Source organism: Strix uralensis, chromosome 3 (genome assembly GCF_047716275.1).
Source record: "Strix uralensis isolate ZFMK-TIS-50842 chromosome 3, bStrUra1, whole genome shotgun sequence".
NCBI lineage: Eukaryota > Metazoa > Chordata > Aves > Strigiformes > Strigidae > Strix > Strix uralensis.
This window is the reverse complement of record NC_133974.1, coordinates 63,521,472-63,538,751: the sequence shown is the minus strand read 5'-3', so window position 1 is coordinate 63,538,751 and position 17,280 is coordinate 63,521,472. Positions and strand designations below refer to the sequence as shown.

At 42.7% G+C, this 17,280-nt stretch overlaps 1 protein-coding gene and 4 non-coding genes across 7 annotated transcripts; all 5 read right to left on the bottom strand.

The window, feature by feature from the left end:
• Window positions 1-4,652: 4,652 nt before the first annotated feature.
• Window positions 4,653-4,737, bottom strand: LOC141941964 (small nucleolar RNA SNORD100). The gene has a single exon (XR_012628500.1). It is a non-coding gene; the product is annotated as a small nucleolar RNA SNORD100 (small nucleolar RNA).
• Window positions 4,738-5,076: 339 nt separating this feature from the next.
• RPS12 (ribosomal protein S12) lies at window positions 5,077-9,202 on the bottom strand. 3 transcript variants are annotated; one of them, XM_074862539.1, is made up of 6 exons: window positions 9,052-9,202; window positions 8,862-8,913; window positions 8,309-8,425; window positions 6,511-6,613; window positions 5,938-6,039; window positions 5,077-5,158 (listed from the first exon to the last, which is right to left on the bottom strand). In XM_074862539.1, exons 2-6 carry the CDS (start codon window positions 8,873-8,875, stop codon window positions 5,096-5,098), a joined length of 399 nt encoding a protein of 132 aa, XP_074718640.1. In that variant the 5' UTR covers window positions 8,876-8,913; window positions 9,052-9,202; the 3' UTR covers window positions 5,077-5,095. The 3 variants fall into 3 exon arrangements, with proteins under 3 accessions (XP_074718640.1, XP_074718641.1, XP_074718642.1); XM_074862540.1 differs by having other exon boundaries at window positions 8,862-8,910; window positions 9,052-9,174; XM_074862541.1 differs by lacking the exon at window positions 8,862-8,913 and having other exon boundaries at window positions 9,052-9,173.
• LOC141941962 (small nucleolar RNA SNORA33) lies at window positions 5,491-5,625 on the bottom strand. The gene has a single exon (XR_012628498.1). It is a non-coding gene; the product is annotated as a small nucleolar RNA SNORA33 (small nucleolar RNA).
• On the bottom strand, window positions 6,109-6,195 carry LOC141941963 (small nucleolar RNA SNORD100). The gene has a single exon (XR_012628499.1). It is a non-coding gene; the product is annotated as a small nucleolar RNA SNORD100 (small nucleolar RNA).
• Window positions 7,504-7,578, bottom strand: LOC141941950 (small nucleolar RNA SNORD101). The gene has a single exon (XR_012628486.1). It is a non-coding gene; the product is annotated as a small nucleolar RNA SNORD101 (small nucleolar RNA).
• Window positions 9,203-17,280: the final 8,078 nt, after the last annotated feature.

Sequence of the window (17,280 nt, the reverse complement as noted above, 5' to 3'; positions counted from 1 at the left end):
GGTGTGGCTACTGCTGAGTAGTGCTTACACAGCACCAAGGCTCTTTCTGACGTTCCCCCCCCCCCCCCCCCCCCCCAGTGGGACAGGGTGGGCAAGATCTTGGGAGGGGACACAACCAGGACAGCTGACCCGAACTGACCAAAGGGATATTCCATACCATATGACATCTGCTCAGTATAAAGCTGGGAGAAAGGAGGAAGGGGGTGGGGTCACCCTTGGTCCTCCGAGGCAACCACTACGCATATTGTAGCCCTGCTTCCTGAGAAGGCCCGACATCGCCTGTTCATGGGAAGTAGAGAATAAATCTGGTTTGTTTTTTTTTTTTTTTTTGCTTCCGCGCGCGGACCTTTGCTTCGCTTTGCTTATATTAAAACTGCTTTTGTTTTACCCACAAGGGTTGGGTTTTTTTCCTATCTTATTTTCTTTCCCCTCTTTGCCCTGTGGAGAAAAAGGGGGAAGGGAGGGAAGTGATAGAGCGACTTGGTGGGTACCTGGCAGTTAGCCAAGGTCAAACCACCACAGCCTTCAAAATAAAAAGCGTAATTTATACTATGGTGCACAAATTTAGACAGCTCGATCTAGGTCCCTCTGGAGAGGGACCCCAAATACTAAAATGCCTGGGCAATTATACCCTTACAATCTAAGTTCCCACCCCTCACACCATAGTCTGGTCCAGCAGTAATATTTGGGTCCTGGGTCATCTTCTGTCTCGCTGAATCCTTTTTCTTGCCTCTAGGCAGGTTCTTTCTTGTTCCTGTTTTTTAGGCTAGTGGTCACTATGTCTCCTTTTCTTGGCTCTGAATGGTTCTGGGGCTTTACAAATCTTATTCCTCCAATCAGAAAATAAGTCTATATTAAGCAAAAGCAAGCTGTGAGTTCTGCTTTATCCTGAACTACTTTTAAGTGGCTAAACAAAGTCCTTAAAGCCCTCCAAAACATATTACCAGCCTCTGTATGTATTCCTGTGCTATTATAGCCTCACAATATTATACTGTTATTGCCACATGCTGTTCACATCTTGTCTGATGTGGTCTGCGTGCTCCTGTAGCTTCTCTTTGCCATCTTCCACAACACAGGACACAGTTCATCTTCTATGGCAAAACAAAAATACCATCTACCAAATGTGAAGAAACTCGGTCTCTCTCGTCTACAGAGGTCTCAAAGCATATGCTAAGTCTAGCAGTATGAAGAAGGACTAGCAATCACTTGTCTTCCTTGGCCAATTTGAGTAAAACACAAATTAACTTTCACAAAAGATGGTGAACCAGAACATTTGGGTGGAATTTAGTTCTTAGATTTTTGAAAATAAAGTCAACACTAGGGATAGTCTTAAGTATGAAGTAAATTGAGTCTTAACCAGTTCTCCAACGCTGACCCTGCATAGGTTCTAAGGTCACTTCCAGGAAAGGAAACATTACAGGAAAAACCCTAACTTGATACCTAAGCATTTTGATCAGAAAATTGAGATCTCAACCCAATTCCTTCCAGCAAAAACATTTAGGAAATGTTGGTTCTGTTCCTACCTTAGCCTGAAGAGTTGTCATTCCCTAGTATTAACATTCATTGCCATGTAAAATAAGGTGATGTAAAAAAACCCACAGCCCTGAACTTGTATCATTCCATTGTTGCAAAAGAAACATTGCCTAACAAACTTGCTCATGGACTACTTGAACCCCTTTTCCTGCAGTCACATGATCATACCTGATAGTAATTAAGAGGAAACCTATAACCCAGCTACTGCTGAAGTAGCAGTTGAATATCCCATGAAATTTTGATAATGTTATTTTTCTCACACTGAAAATAAATAGTTAAAATGTGCTAAATGAAGGAGAATATTCTGTGGAGTTGATAGTTGGGAGTGTGCTGGACTCTTCTCAAATTGCTTGCATGCTTAAAATATGTAAAACTCCTTAAGGACCTATTTACATTACAGTTAAGACTAATAGCTTGACTAGACATGTAAGTTCACAACGTGTTATCAATTCTTAAGTCTTATACAACTACAGATTCAATGCACGTTCCCCATATATGGCTTTAAAAAAAACCCAAACCAAAAAACTTGTTAGAAGAAATTTCACTGCTCATTTCAGAAGTAAAAAGCAGTATACTACAAATCCATGAAAACAGGCATCTCACCTTTAACACAAACCTGAAACTGGTACTGTTGTACTATTCCAGCCTAACCCAGCAAATGCAATCTTACTGCAACCTTCGTGTAGGTTGTGAGTGATCACTGAACATTTTTCTTTACCCAGCATAGCCTGGTTCTCTACGATGTTTTAGTTGGACAGGAAATCCAGTGATACCACAATGCGGTATGCTATTTTGAATCAGCTTTCTCCACAAACATTGAGGGAAGTGTAAAGGGGAACAAGTTCAGATATTAAATTCAGAACACAAGGTGAACAACCTTCCACATCCTCTATGCAGGTAAAGTAGTAACAGCCAGACAACTTCTTCATAATTTTAATAAAGCTACAGGTTGTCAACTTTATTTCCACTCATTTTCAGTGATAGTTCCTTTTCCTTTCACTTCAAGACCATCATCTCAGTTACAATTCACCTGTACACGAACATTTTTTCCTTCTTCTACCAATATCCTTCCTATTTTTTCCCCAATAGGAAATCATAAAATAGTAGCCTCTGAAACTTTAGTACATGTTGGTATTAGTGCTTCACAAGATACCGTTAATAGATTTATGAGAAAGTAAGTTTTACTAGCCGAAGTTTTCCATGTTGAGTTGACCTCAAGCTAAGTTTCATTTAGAACAGCAAATCCAATTTAAAAAAAATCAATCTTAAGGTCTATTGTTTGCCCATCCTAAAGCAACCAAAATTTTACCCAATGGCCCTAAAACCTTAAGCAGGTTAACTTCCCATACTCACACATCCAGAAAATAAATATGTAGACATGATTTACTTGCCTGAATTCCTGCTGTAGTCAGTGAAGCGTATCTTCATTAGGGACCATGCTTTTCTCTATTGTCCTGGGTCATTTTGTGTTACAATGTAACAAAAAAATGAAAAGCTGTATTTTAGCCAAAAAGCCAAACATCTGGAAAAGCTCAGTTTGCTTGCACAGACTTAGACTTTCTCTAATTTGGTAATGTAAGTCTATGGATTTCTTTTTAAAAATCTTCACCTGCTACGCTGCAGGGGCTTATTGGACTGCACGTTTTTACCCTGCATCCAGAGATGTAAGGAGTTAAGAGGACTTTACTACTCCTAGCAAGTAAAAAATGTTCTGGTACAGAAGCACATTCAATTAAGAAACAATTTTCAACCTCAGCAACACACAGGCATTGAACCCAGGTACTGAGCTCCAGTTTTGGATCCCAATTCCCCTTGTGAATTTAACTCTGATAGAGCAGCCAGCCAAGGAAAAGCAAACTATTAGACTGCCAACACCACCACAATTTCAGACAATTCTTTCTCTAGAATGTAGCTGCAAACATTATAAAAATATGAAGAATAGCATAACTATTTTAATCAAAACTCTTGGAAGATGCACCTTCAAGACAGGACAAAAGATGAAGTGGGCTTTGGTGTGCTTCTGTATACAAGAGTCATACTCAAAATTAGCCAAACAACTGACAAAGTTTTTCAATAGTTGGCATCTTTCAACTCCATTTAAAAAGGAATATTCTTACAAATTACTCCTATTCTCAGTGTTTAGAAACCTGTAGTAATTTAATTAAATAAGATCTGCAACCAAGTCTCTTATCTACAGGAATGAACTTCTGTAATTTCAACTATATTCAAAAACCATTCAAATGGAAAATGGCAACATTCATGCATTTGTTAACTTCCCTCTATTTGCAATACTGGCTTCTCACTAACTGATATGTTAAAAGCTACTTTAACTCCTTCACTGAGAATTTCAGAGAAGACTGAACATATATGAAGTTCAGCACAAGGATAAATTTCTTGGTTTTAACCAGACTTGGAACAGGTGACTGCATCATTAAGTACACCTGAAAATGTTACTATAGGAACCTCTCAAAAATCTAAGTCACCCCAATCTACCTATTCAAAAGCACACCTGAGCCCAGCATCTGGAGATGCCTGTCTCTCTACACTACATGAATGAATGGGGACATCAAAAAAGGGGTTTACAAACCTTAATGAAAATTCAAGCTCAAGAGCCTGAGAAGTAAACAGGTACACATTCCCATCTCCTCAGTTTACAGGTGCCCAGCCCCACCTATTCACATTCATGTCCTATTTATCAGCATAATGGAGCAACATTCCTCACAATTCCACTTAAGAGAGCTGCTCCGCAGAAAACATAAAACAACTTGCAGGAGAAAAGTAATCTTAAATTCCAGTGTGAATCCCACCTTGCTTCGAAAAAGCAAATAATTGACAAAACCACAAGTTCTATACATCATCCAACTATTATGGAAACACCAAGACACTGGTTAAGTCAGAGCTCAACACTGCCTTCTTTGAGATATCAACTACCTGGCTACCCTTGAACTGACAACTCCTACAGAATCAGATCTAGAAGTACATGACAATAGTTCTTGTAAGAAGCCAATTCCACCCACAATTTGTGGGGTGGGGGAGGATGGGAAGGGGCAGGGGACAGCAAAACGCATTGTGTGAAGCAAGTTCCCTGAATAAATGAAGACAGCATTTAAGACTCCTTCAACATCTCAGAAGCCTAAGATAACCATTAAGGCCATTTTCCTCATTTGTTTCAGCAGAGGGAGCCAAATTTTCATCACAGATGCAGCAGTACTTCAGACTCCCTAACAAGTTACTCAGAATCCCTGCAGAAGTACAGGCCTAAGCACTGCCAAGCAAAGGTAGTCATCAACTGTCAGCATTTTTGCAACTGAGAAGCTGTGCAAAGTTCCCTAAGTTGATAACCTCTGGGGTAGGAACAGGAAGCAGAAGCACCCTAGCACAGCAATGGCTGGGATTGCCATTATCTTTTTAGCAAGCTGACAGTTAATACACTAATGAACTACACCAAGACCCACAAAGTCTTTTTATCTTCTGATGTTATCCTTTGCAACTCTCAGAACTATTCCACCGACACCCACCCATTAATCACACACACAAGTCAGGTTCAAAATTTATTTTCCATTTATTTCTTGCACTTGAAGTACTCTTCGATGACATCTTTGGCCTGAGACTCCTTGCCATAGTCCTGTAACACAAGATAACCCATTAACAACATACAGGCCCATTCAAAACTTTACAAGCTACTTTTAAAAGGACAAGTGAGATTCTGACATTTTTTCTTAAAGCATTCCTAAATGTTCCCAAAATTTCATACCAGTAACCTCAAGCAACCTGCCAGCTTCTTTCCCTTTGTTCTCTAATACAAGACTATTTTGATAAATGACTATTTCAATAAAGTGTAACACCCATTGGCATGAATCCAGACAAATTCATTTCTGCTTAAAGAAAGCCAAGTAAAATACGTGAAAGTAGTAAAACCATGAAAACACATGCAGAAGGCATTAGTCTTTATTGTGAAGATGTAGCCATCTCTTGGGACCTCAAAGACTACAAAGTCTTCAAGGCTCGTACTGTGGCTTTACTTTACCAGTGTCATTTTAAAATATGCTCTGCAAAACATATTCAGGTTGAGCAGACACATTGAACTGGTGGGGGGCGTTTTTTGGCAGCAAAACTTCGTCTCTTCTATAGTTAAAAGGTCTTTCCTTTGATGCTTACTGGCAAGTGGGCATAGATACTTTAAGGACACAACCATTAACTCACAAAATGAATATAAGTATTTTAAACAAACATGAAAAGGAACATAGAACAGTGAAGCAGTTTATTTTCACTATGAATGAGGGAAAGCAGCTGCTTAAAAAGATATCCAAGAGCTCTACTTAATAGTACCTTATGTAAAGCAACCTTATCTTTACTGCTTATTTTCAGAAGTCAAGAAATAAACTGTAATTAGCATCATCTTACTTTGACAACCACACAACTGCAGCCCACTACTTTGCGAGGTTTTCCTTCTCTGTCGATCTTGCAGAGACCTACCCATTCACCCAGTTTCTTGTTGTCATCAACCTGTGTAAAACATATTGCATCACATTAGAACTAGCCATTTCTATCCTAACTGGGTTCAGCAAAAAAGCTGCTGTACTCTCAGAAGTATTGGGTAACGGATGGCTGCTTTCCTCACAAGTATCAGTAGAGGGAGCCAAAGTATCATCATTGTACAGCTTGTATTTTAATTTGAAGAAAAAGCCATGCTGAGACTCCTCCCATGCTCCACAACCACCTGCAGCATTAATTCTTCTTATACAGGACAAAAATTTACACTCAATACACATTTCGTTTGCCATTTGCATCCAGTTTCTGTACTGCTTCTATGACAATCATACAGAACTACAACAATCTCTGCTGTCAAGAGAAATTTTGCTTAGATAAGTCACATATAGAATTATAGGACAGTGTTTCAAAGGTTCAGCTCTCTATATGCTGAAACTAGCAGCTGGACCACTGTTCCAAGCTTGTGTGTGAAGTTCTGACACTCACCTTTATTAAGTTGATCTGATGTTCTGCACAAAGTGCTTCAACTAATTTTACATATGTGGGTTCATCACAGTTTGAAGCCAGAACACAAAGATGGGCTTGACGTCTAAAAAACATGAAAACTGAAAAATGTAACTTCAGAACTGCTCTTTCTTTACAATCAAAACCACAAAGAACAAAATTCATCATGTATATTTCTAGACAACCACTTCCCAATTTTTAATTTTTGGTTTTGAGACACCATATGCTTCTTAAATACTAAATATACCTTTGCTATTATCTACTACTATTTATGTTTTTCACATATGTAACAGACTACTAATACATTGTTATATTTATTATCAGGTTCTATTCCAGTTTTGGAAGCTTCTAAGAATCCCACTCACAAAACTCTCAGCCATTGGGAAAAGGTGTAATGACTGGATAAACACCAGGTCCCATAAAGAACTGGTGTCACTATTAGATAGCAACCAAGTTACAAGTTACTTTTTTTTTGCTTACCTCAGATTACAGTAATTTAACTTTAGAATTGTAATTAAAAGCTTGAATTTCCATGTCAAGTTGTTATAAGCTCTTCAGAACAATCTTTTCTACTTACGTTCAAAGAAGCTGTTATGACAGGGCCCCAATTCTAATTAGGATCTTTGTATACTGTGGTACAATGTTAAGAATACCAAGGGGATACCTGACAACAAAGAGAGCTGTATAGGTCTTCTATGCTTAACTTAATGTAATGTGGCCACCGCAAACAAAGTCAGTTTTCTTTATGGCTGCCTTCATCATGAGTTTCACCAGAATGTTTCACAAACTACATTTCCAAGCAAGAACCATCACACACAAATGTATATAAACCTTGTGCATACATCATCATCTTAACACACAGCATATGAAGTTGTAGCTGAACTCAAAAGAACTCTTACAAGCTACCTGTCAGTCACCCAAGTTGTATTTCTCTTCTATCATTTGGTACCTTGCCTTAGACATTTTTGCATACAGGTTTGTCAGACTGCTGTTCTCACTCATACAATGAGTGAAGGGGTATCCGACAAACTGTGAAGTCATCACCCAAACACTGCAGCATTACACTTAAACACTGTCTATTCTTAAAAGCATGTGCCTATATATAGACACACAGAGGTGTACCTATGCATATATATACACATATATATACACAATACTTCACCCTACCAAGAAACCATAACTAATTACCACAGTTGGCACATATATGACAAGTTTAATATTGTTTTGATATTGTATCAAAGCAATTATTTACAGCTGCAACAAAAAATGAAGCTAGTAAAAGAGTAAAGGCAAGCTATGAGTTCCAGTTTTCTTCCATAAAAACTAAACCAACTCTTCAAGGTTAAGTCTGATATACATATTAACCCTCTCAATAAAAATCTTAGAAAGTTTTGAGAAGTTTATCACTTCTTAAAACACAAGGTTATTGAGCCCAATTTCCATAGCTACATACCACAAGTGCCATTCCATTTTCTTCACAAAACCAGTCCACACAAGAACTCAATGGCACCGAGGTTGCAGAAAGACAGAACCTAATACACTATATGCTGCTATTCCTGAATCACCGAGTTTAGCATCTGTATTTTAAGATCACAGTTAAAGACTCCAGAACAGAGATAACAAAAGACAAAACTCACTGGCAGAAAAACATGGTCTTGCAAAAGCTTTCAATTAAACAGCTTGACAAAGTGACCACTGCATGTGTTCAACATATCTCATCACAACATACCTCACCCAGTTTTGCTATTCACCACAGACAAAATGAGAAAACAAAACTTACTTGTCCAAAGCTTTGGCTGCTTCACGAATACCACGAGCTAGGCCATCATGGATAAGTGCGGTCTTCAGCACTTCTTGCAGGGCGGTGTTAACATCCATTACACCTCCAGCAGTAATGCTAAAGGGAGGACAGACAGTGCTCTCTGATCGTGCCAACATCTTACAACTATAAGCAAAAGCTTCTCGTTCACCTGCAAGCATCCAATCATTAACAAATACAAAAGAAAAGGAAGCTAAAGAACTAAGCCAAAGAAAAAACTGAAAAAAGGTGAACGTCAAAGAAAGCCAACCGGCTGCGCTCTCTCCGTGCTCCCTGACAAAGCGGGGGAGGGGGGGAAGCCACGCCATGCAGACAGCGACCCTGTCAGCCAGACCCCGGCCGAGCACCCCGCCTCTCGCCAGCGGTAAGCACGCGGCAGCGCCGCGGCGGGGCCTGCGCAAGCAGCGCGCGCCCGGAGTTGCCAGGCCCGACACGCAGCAGCGCGAAACGGCGCGGTCAGGCGGGACGCGGCCCGCGCGGCCCCTCCACCCCCGACGGCCCCGGCCCCGCTCACCCTTCCTCGGCCATGGCGCTCTCGGTGGGTGCTGTTCCCGCCCGGGTTCCTGCTGCAAATACAGACACAGGCCGCCCCGGTGAGTGGCGCCAGCCGCCCCGGGGCCCCCGCCCAGCCCGCTCCCGCCGCGATGCCCCACCGGCCGCAGGGATTCAGCCCGGCAGGCCCCGGCGCCATCGCTGCTACTCACCCCGGCACCACCGCGAGCCGCACGCGAAAGAGGGGGCGGGCCTTCCGCCTCACGCTCTTATGGCGCGCGAGGACCCCAGCCCGCGCGGGCGCGGAGGCTGTCCGCGGCGCTGCCTGATCCGCCACCTCGCTCGCCGCGCCCCCGCCCGCCCCCGCGTAGCCATGGAGATGGCGGCGGCGGGGCCGCGGGGCCTCCCGCCCCTCCCTCGGTGCCAGAGCAGGCCCGGCCCGGCCCGGCCCGGCCCAACTGCAGCAGCAGCCGGCGAGGGGCCATCTGGGGCCACGGGCCACCTGGGGGTGGGTCCCGTCATCTCCCCTTGGGCAGTGAGAGCACCTGTTGCTGCTACAGCGGTCTGGCTTCAGATGGCACCGTTCCTCAATACCTGGCAGCCTGGAGGAAGAGCGGGAGCAAACCGTATTTAAATCTCTGCCGTCTTTCAGCGGGGGTTACAGCACTTAGCTGTAACTCAGAAACTGAAAAAGCGGAATTGCACGTTCCTGTCAGATGCGACGTGTGATGTGTGCACGGGCATGCACAAGCGATTCAGCTGATCTGTGCATGCACAGCATGGCCATCACACTTCAAACGTGTTACTTGCTCAGGTGCTGTCAGTGTGACGTGGGACTTTGTCCATCCTACCTGTTTCAGACTTGACAATTTGACTGTTGGGTGGTCTACATATTGCCATCTTTGTAAAAAATATGCAGTGACAACATATAACAAAAATAGGCAACAAATATTGATTGCCATGGTTTGTGGCTAATGCAATCAAACACAGTCACCAACGTTGTCAGTCACCTTTCTACCATATGCCCTTCTTTGATCTTCCTGGCATCTCCTTCATACTGCTCAGACCCCAGAAAGCACTCAAACACACACGAATTATAATGGCCACCTTCTTATCCTCTCCCCAGGGAGAATGTTCTTCTCTATATCCATCTATCACTTCATCTTCTTGTGGCCCTTAAAAAAGCCCCAAAGATGCCTAGTCTATAGAGGAGTTTTTGTACTGAGTGGAACAATAAACCATTATCTCCCTCAAGGTCATCAAAGGATAACAAGAAGTCCGTAGCAGCCATAAGACATATGCTGGATAAGTGCAATATATATTCTGTCCAGGAGATGGAAGTATGCACATCTGAAAGATTTGTATTACAGCAAAAGTGATATTCACAGTCAAATTATAATTTAATATTCTAGAAGTAGAATATGCAAAAATAGTTCCTAGCACAGTTGCAAGAAAACAAAGCTGTGCTAAGATGAAAGTTATGTATGTGTAGAGGGGAGGTTGGCATTGGCACTGAACTCTGTGTTGAAATGTTGGTACAGCATAGTAGGTGTACATACCTACTGTGTGTAATAATTAATGGAAGTGTGTGATCCAGTTTGAAAGTCCACTCCACTGCACAGTGTGTTAATGTGAGCTCAGCGTTCACACTGGTGCTCTGCACACTGTTGTCACTACTTGACCTTCTCCACCTTTCTGTCCAGATTCCTACAAGGAGTAGCTAGTCTCTTAACATCTGTATTTTCTCCTGGAGTTATGATGTGCACTTAGCACCCTTCAGTTTAAATGCTCACATACAGGCACAGGGCATGACACGTTTAAGCCAAGGATTGCAGTCCTGTGCTAAGAGAGCACTTCTAGTGCACTTGAGAGTGGGCGAGTGGGGTAACGAGCAGAGTGCTAGAAACCGAGGAGTTGCCAGATGCAGTGCGAGAGCCTGCCTGGGCTCCAGAGGGCTGAGGTGGTGTCAGTGCAAACACTGGCCTGGTGTTTCACTGAGCTGTCAGCACCAGCAGAGGAACTCGGTCCTCTCAAGATTTGCTTATATTTATAAACAGCATAACATGCTGTCTATAAACTTGGATTTGGGGAGGGGGAGAGTAACAACAAGCTGCTGTCCCATGACATTCAAGAATTTGGATTCTCACCAGCCAGCTGTTCTGGGTGATCCATTGGGACTCACCATCTTGCTGCATATATTTAAAAATCCTCTGGTTATAGCTACTACCCTTTGTGCTCTCCATTCAATTCCTTCACTCCCCCTGACTGTCCCCCCTTTCCAGGGTGGCAGCCTCCCTCTTTTTTCCCACTATGATGAAAATGACAACTGAGCTTGGGGGCTTTTTCAGGACAGCCGTACTGCAGTGAGGATATAATAGTTCACTCTTTCTCAGCCACCCTCTTCCTTCTCCTTTTTGCTTTAGTTATTTCTCTCCTTGTCTCTTGCTGTGGTAACCTTTACCTTCACCCTGTGCTCACCCTGGGAACTACGACCCATCTTTTCATCAAAATGCCAGACTCCAGTTATGGCTTAAGTGCCACGTTGTAAACTGTGGAGACTCAGGAACTGAGTAGTGAGTAGTTTAGACAGTGGCACAGTATGGCGAGACAGCCAGGTAGGCAGGTGAAAGTGTCAGGTATTACAAACTTGAAAGAGAGATCCACAACACTGCTAAACTCTGAACAATCAGTTCTGAATTTCAGTTCTGAACAATCCTTGCAAAACTTATTTCCCTCTGACATCTGTTTCTAGAAATACAAAGCACAGGCATGTGCTACGATTAGATTTCCAATGTCACATGACAGAATCATCTCATTTTCCTTCCAAAACAGACATGATTTCACAGTCTTGTGGGACACTGAGTTGGAAGCCTTCTTGCAAATAACACCAGTGCACATTTCACCCTACTCTTCTTAAACAATTATCTTAATCATTTTGTGGTCACACAGTCCAAAAAAAGGTTCTGCATCATAAAGATGGAAGGCCAGGCTATTTTTACCAATTTTCTTGGTAAGCCACGGAAGTCCTGCTCACCAGCCCAGAGGGGAGAGGTGTGTATTTCCAAGTGCCTCCAGGTAACAGTTCAGAACAGCTAACCACATGCTGCTACTCAGGAGCACAAGAGATGTCTGCCTCGAGTTTCAGGTGCCTGGAGAAATTATGGTGAGACTATTCTGGGGTCTCAGAAAGAGGACAAGCTATGGCATTTCAATACCAATTTGAAAAGAAGAAAAACGTTGATGTCATGATAACTGAACAAAAGAGTTTGCTGCATTTTGTTGCCTTCCACGGATTCTGCACTAGACTCTCAAAGGATGTGGTTATCATGTGGTTACATTAGAGCCATTTTAAATTCTGTCCAAATACCTATGTGTAGCCACTATGACTTCTGGCAAAAGAAATAGCAATATAATACAAATAAGCACTGGCTAAGTGATTTTTGGATGTAATGCAAAAGTATTTCTAAGTTCTCTACAAATATACAGAACAATAATAAGGGATATATATTCCCATATGTGCTGAGCATTTCAGAATATCCTGCATGTCCACGAAGGAAGCTGCTCTTAAAGCAACTTTCTTAATATGTTTTTATCTTGTGAACATAAGCAATGGATGTAGACTCCATTTGTAGTATTTATAGAGGGCTAGTGCTCCAAGGCCTGAATTCTACACATGATTTGGGATCTGAAGGGAAACACACATTTTCTTAAAGTTGCTGCAGACATGACATATGCATGAAAGGTCTGTACACTTTTAAAAAAATTATTTTTGTTAGACTTTAAAAAACTACCGTGACAGGCTATTACCAAGTCCCAGTTCAAAGGTTCACAAATATTTATAGCTGTGCTATTTTTGGCTGGGATAGAGTTAATTTTCTTCATAGTAGCTAGTATGGGCTATGTTTTGGATTTCTGCTGGAAACAGGGTTGATAACACAGGGATATTTTCGTTATTGCTGAGCAGTGTTTATGCAGAGTCAAGGCCTTTTCTGCTCCTCACCCCACCCCACCAGCGAGGAGGCTCGGGGTGCACAAGGAGTTGGGAGGGGACACAGCTGGGACAGCTGACCCCAACTGACCAAAGGGATATTCCATACCCTATGGTGTCAGGCTCAGCATATAAAGCTGGGGGAAGAAGAAGGAAGTGGGGGGACATTTGGAGTGATGGCGTTTGTCTTCCCAAGTAACCGTTACAGATGATGGAGCCCTGCTTTCCTGGAGATGGCTGAGCTCCTGCCTGCTGATGGGAAGTGGTGAATGAATTCCTTGTTTTGCTTTGCTTGTGCATGAGGCTTTTGCTTTACCTATTAAACTGTCTTTATCTGAATCCATGAGTTTTCTCACTTTTACCCTTCTGATTCCCTCCCCCATCCCACCAGGGAGGAGTGAGCAAGTGGCTGTGTGGTGCTTAGCTGCCAGCTGGGGTTAAACCATGACAGTCCTTTTTGGCACCCATCATGGGGCTCAAAGGGTTCAAGATAACAACAGGTTTGATTGGAATGTGCTAGATTGAATTTACAGCTGTTATTGCTGTTTAGCTATTAATTGACAGACTCCTGTACTTGCCATGGGGCTTGCTTGCCTCGCTGTGTATTAGAGTCTAGTGCTTGTTAGTGGCGGCTTTTTGCTTTTGCTGCTTGCTGTAGTGCTGTACTGCTTATCATCTTTCTCTGCTGTGCCTGGGAACATTTTGATAACAGCAATGGCGATGCGTCTGGGCTGGCAGATGGCCAGGGCATCGCTGCTGCTTCTGTGCTGCTGTACTGGACAGGCTGGAACTCCAGTGTGAACTCAAGTCGAAGGGACTGTGACCTGTGGATGCATCCACGTGGGAGCAGGACACCCCAAAGTGCCTGTGGCAGTGATTATGTCTGTGCCACAGCAGGTATATCTCTGAAGGGATTGTAGCCTGTGGAGAAGGCCATGCTGGAACAGGTGCAGCTCAAAGCATCTGTGGCTGTGGATGAGTCTATGCCACAGCAGGTCCAACCCTGGAGAGACTGTGGCTCATAGATAAGTCTCCACTTGGAGCAGGTACACTCCAAGGGACTGCAATCTGTGGATAAGTCCAAGCCAAAGCAGGGGCAATGGGAGGAGTTCATTGCAATGTTAAACCTGATGGTCTGGCCCAAAGGGACAAGGGGTGGAGACTGTAATGGAAATACCTTCAAAGTGTTGTAATCTGGGATTTGAGTTGCATGTTACAAGAATTACTATAGCAGGAACCACTCAAACCAGTAGAGAACAAGCCTTACAAGAAGCAGTGCAAGTGCAGCAGTGACCCGACCTGATCTGGCTTTGGTGCCCAATAACTCCACACAACACACCACCTCATCTGTCCTGAGTGACCACCATAACAGATGGAGCCCAAAGTCATGGTCTAAATGAACTGCATGGACATTTTGTGGGCATTGTGGACATCCATAGACATTTTACAGACATTTCACAGGGATGGTTCATAGACCAAGGAAATTAAATCTGCTATTACATCAAAGGATGGGAAGCAGGGGTGGTTAATGAGGATGTATTGAATAGCGTGGGACCTGAGCATGATGTAAATAGTACAGAATAAGGGGTGGAGAATGTGCTGGTTTTGGCTGGGATAGAGTAATTTTCTTCATAGTAGCTAGTATGGGCTATGTTTTGGATTTCTGCTGGAAACAGGGTTGATAACACAGGGATATTTTCGTTATTGCTGAGCAGTGTTTATGCAGAGTCAAGGCCTTTTCTGCTCCTCACCCCACCCCACCAGCGAGGAGGCTCGGGGTGCACAAGGAGTTGGGAGGGGACACAGCTGGGACAGCTGACCCCAACTGACCAAAGGGATATTCCATACCCTATGGTGTCAGGCTCAGCATATAAAGCTGGGGGAAGAAGAAGGAAGTGGGGGGACATTTGGAGTGATGGCGTTTGTCTTCCCAAGTAACCGTTACAGATGATGGAGCCCTGCTTTCCTGGAGATGGCTGAGCTCCTGCCTGCTGATGGGAAGTGGTGAATGAATTCCTTGTTTTGCTTTGCTTGTGCATGAGGCTTTTGCTTTACCTATTAAACTGTCTTTATCTGAATCCATGAGTTTTCTCACTTTTACCCTTCTGATTCCCTCCCCCATCCCACTGGGGCTGAGTGAGGGAGTGGCTGTGTGGTGCTTAGTTGCCAGATGGGGTTAAACCACGACAATAGCTTATGAAGAATGTATGAAGAATTAATAAACATGTTCCATCAACCAGTTTCTTCTGTCAATAGTGAGCAGTACATAAGTAAACTGTATGCACGCATAGGGAGTTCTTAGCCCCATTTCATTACTGGAGCCATAGCTCATGCTGATCACAGTGCAACGCTGCTATTTCCCACACTTCAGCCTTCTACTGCATGCACTGACGTTGGGGAAATCTTACTACCACAGGCTTTATTGGAATTGGATTACTCATTACTCGCATGTAATTATTAATGTGAGGAGGACTGGGTTTTGAAAGTAGTTGGAATCTGTTGAGTGAGAGTCTAGACTGAAAAGAGCAAGTAGTTGGAATGAAAACTGTTTCACCTCCTGAACATAACTGACTGTCTATCGCTAGCCACAGAAAGGAAAGCTTTATTCTCTCACCACAGTTTTAATCTTTGTCTACAACTTTCTTTTATTTGCTCTACTTGTGTATCATGTTTTGCATATATCACCTTTTTCTTATTTTCTTTTTGCAAACTCAGGATGACTTGCAAGTGCTCTTCCTCTTTTTTGGGGGGCAATAAGGCTGTTCAAGGGTCAGTATCTATGAAAAGGATTTATGTTTCTGTCTTTTTCTGGAAACAGACAGGAAAAGACCAAGGTAGTTCTTAGGGATTTTTCAACTTCACAGCCATAATATATGCCACACACAATATATTGTGAAAATAGTCTTCAGCAATGGAATGTGTGGCTGTTGATCTTTGTGGCTGCTAAATAGTTTTTAAGTTTCCTAATCGTGTGATAAGAAAGTAATTCTGCTTTTTCCTGTCACATGGAGTGTGGGATTCTAAAGTTAGGTACATGACAACATTTGCTCTGAAATGTCCTTATCATGCATAACTGGTAACTAGATGGAATACAGATGGCCTTGGTAAAATAGTGCTTTTCAAAAGTAACTACTGATTTTTTCTCTTCAAGCAATAGGTGGTCTGCCTTTTGTTACATTTGGAAGAGGTCTCTAGCTCATGCCTCATCTCCTTCCTTGTGTCAAATGTGTTGATTATATTGCCTCTTATATCTAGCCTGAGTTTACTTCTGATCAGTTTATAGCAATTAATTCTTGTGACACCTTTGTCATTCAGCTCTTCTGTTACTGTTTTGTGGATCCTGTAACTTGGTAGAGGCTGTGTACATGATCAATGATCTTGCTGGGTCTATCAGTCCTAAGACGCCATCCTGAATCTCCTTTTGGTATGGAAGACAGGGACATTACACCTCTTTTAAAAACAGATGAATTTTTGTTCTTACAAGGCAAACCAGCAGTCCTACAGTATCTGCCAGCCACCCCTGAGGGAACCTTAGAGAGCAAAGCTGAGCCAAAGGTGTTTTCAGGAAAGGCAGTCAGGTCAGTCAGCTGTAGCAAGGCAGAGTCCCTGGAGCTGATCCCTCCTTTACCATCCAAATTTTCTTTAGCTGCACAAACTGGGATGTACCTCTCGGGTCCCTGACCCCAGCTCCCCCAGTCACAATAACATAATATTAATAAATTATTTGAGCTCCCACTTTAATACACTTGGGATTTACACTTCCATTTTGAGGCTTTTCTGTAACATGTACTGTTCTGCTTGTCAGAAACATCATTCTAATGTGCAGGTGAGGTATAGTTGTGTTCAGCAAGTACCCTCAAATAGGGTTTGCTACCTAGTGTGCAAAAGCTAGTCTTACACACAGAGCTGAGATATCAGTTTGTTCCGTATTTGCTCAAAGATGGGTGCTAGGTGATAATTCCACAAAGCTAACACACCACACAAAGGAAATTCAAGGTATTTATACAGTTCAGGCTACATGATTACACATATACTCCAATGACTATTGGTTGGTTACTTATCACTTTTTTCCCTCATTGGTTAGTAACATGCCTCGTCTCGATTTAAAGTTAGTGGGTTTTAATTTTTCTGCACCAGTTCAAAGGGTGGGGGTCTTTATTCAGGCAGGGGTCTTTGAGGCAGTGGGTGTGATTTTTACTACTATATAGAGGACAGTTCTTCTAAAGGACACTCTAATTAAACTGATTTACAGTAAACAATTTTCAACAAGCGTCCAAGTTCCAGGATGTTTCTCTTCTTCAAGGACTGTAGCTCCTGATTAGAAGTTCCTTACTAATTATCGTTGACGGTTTAAAGAACAGGCTGACCGAACTGATGCGTCTTATCTCTCCTTGTATGTGATGAGAAACATTTGTATGGACAATAATGCGTCCTATGTGTCCTCGTGCTTGAT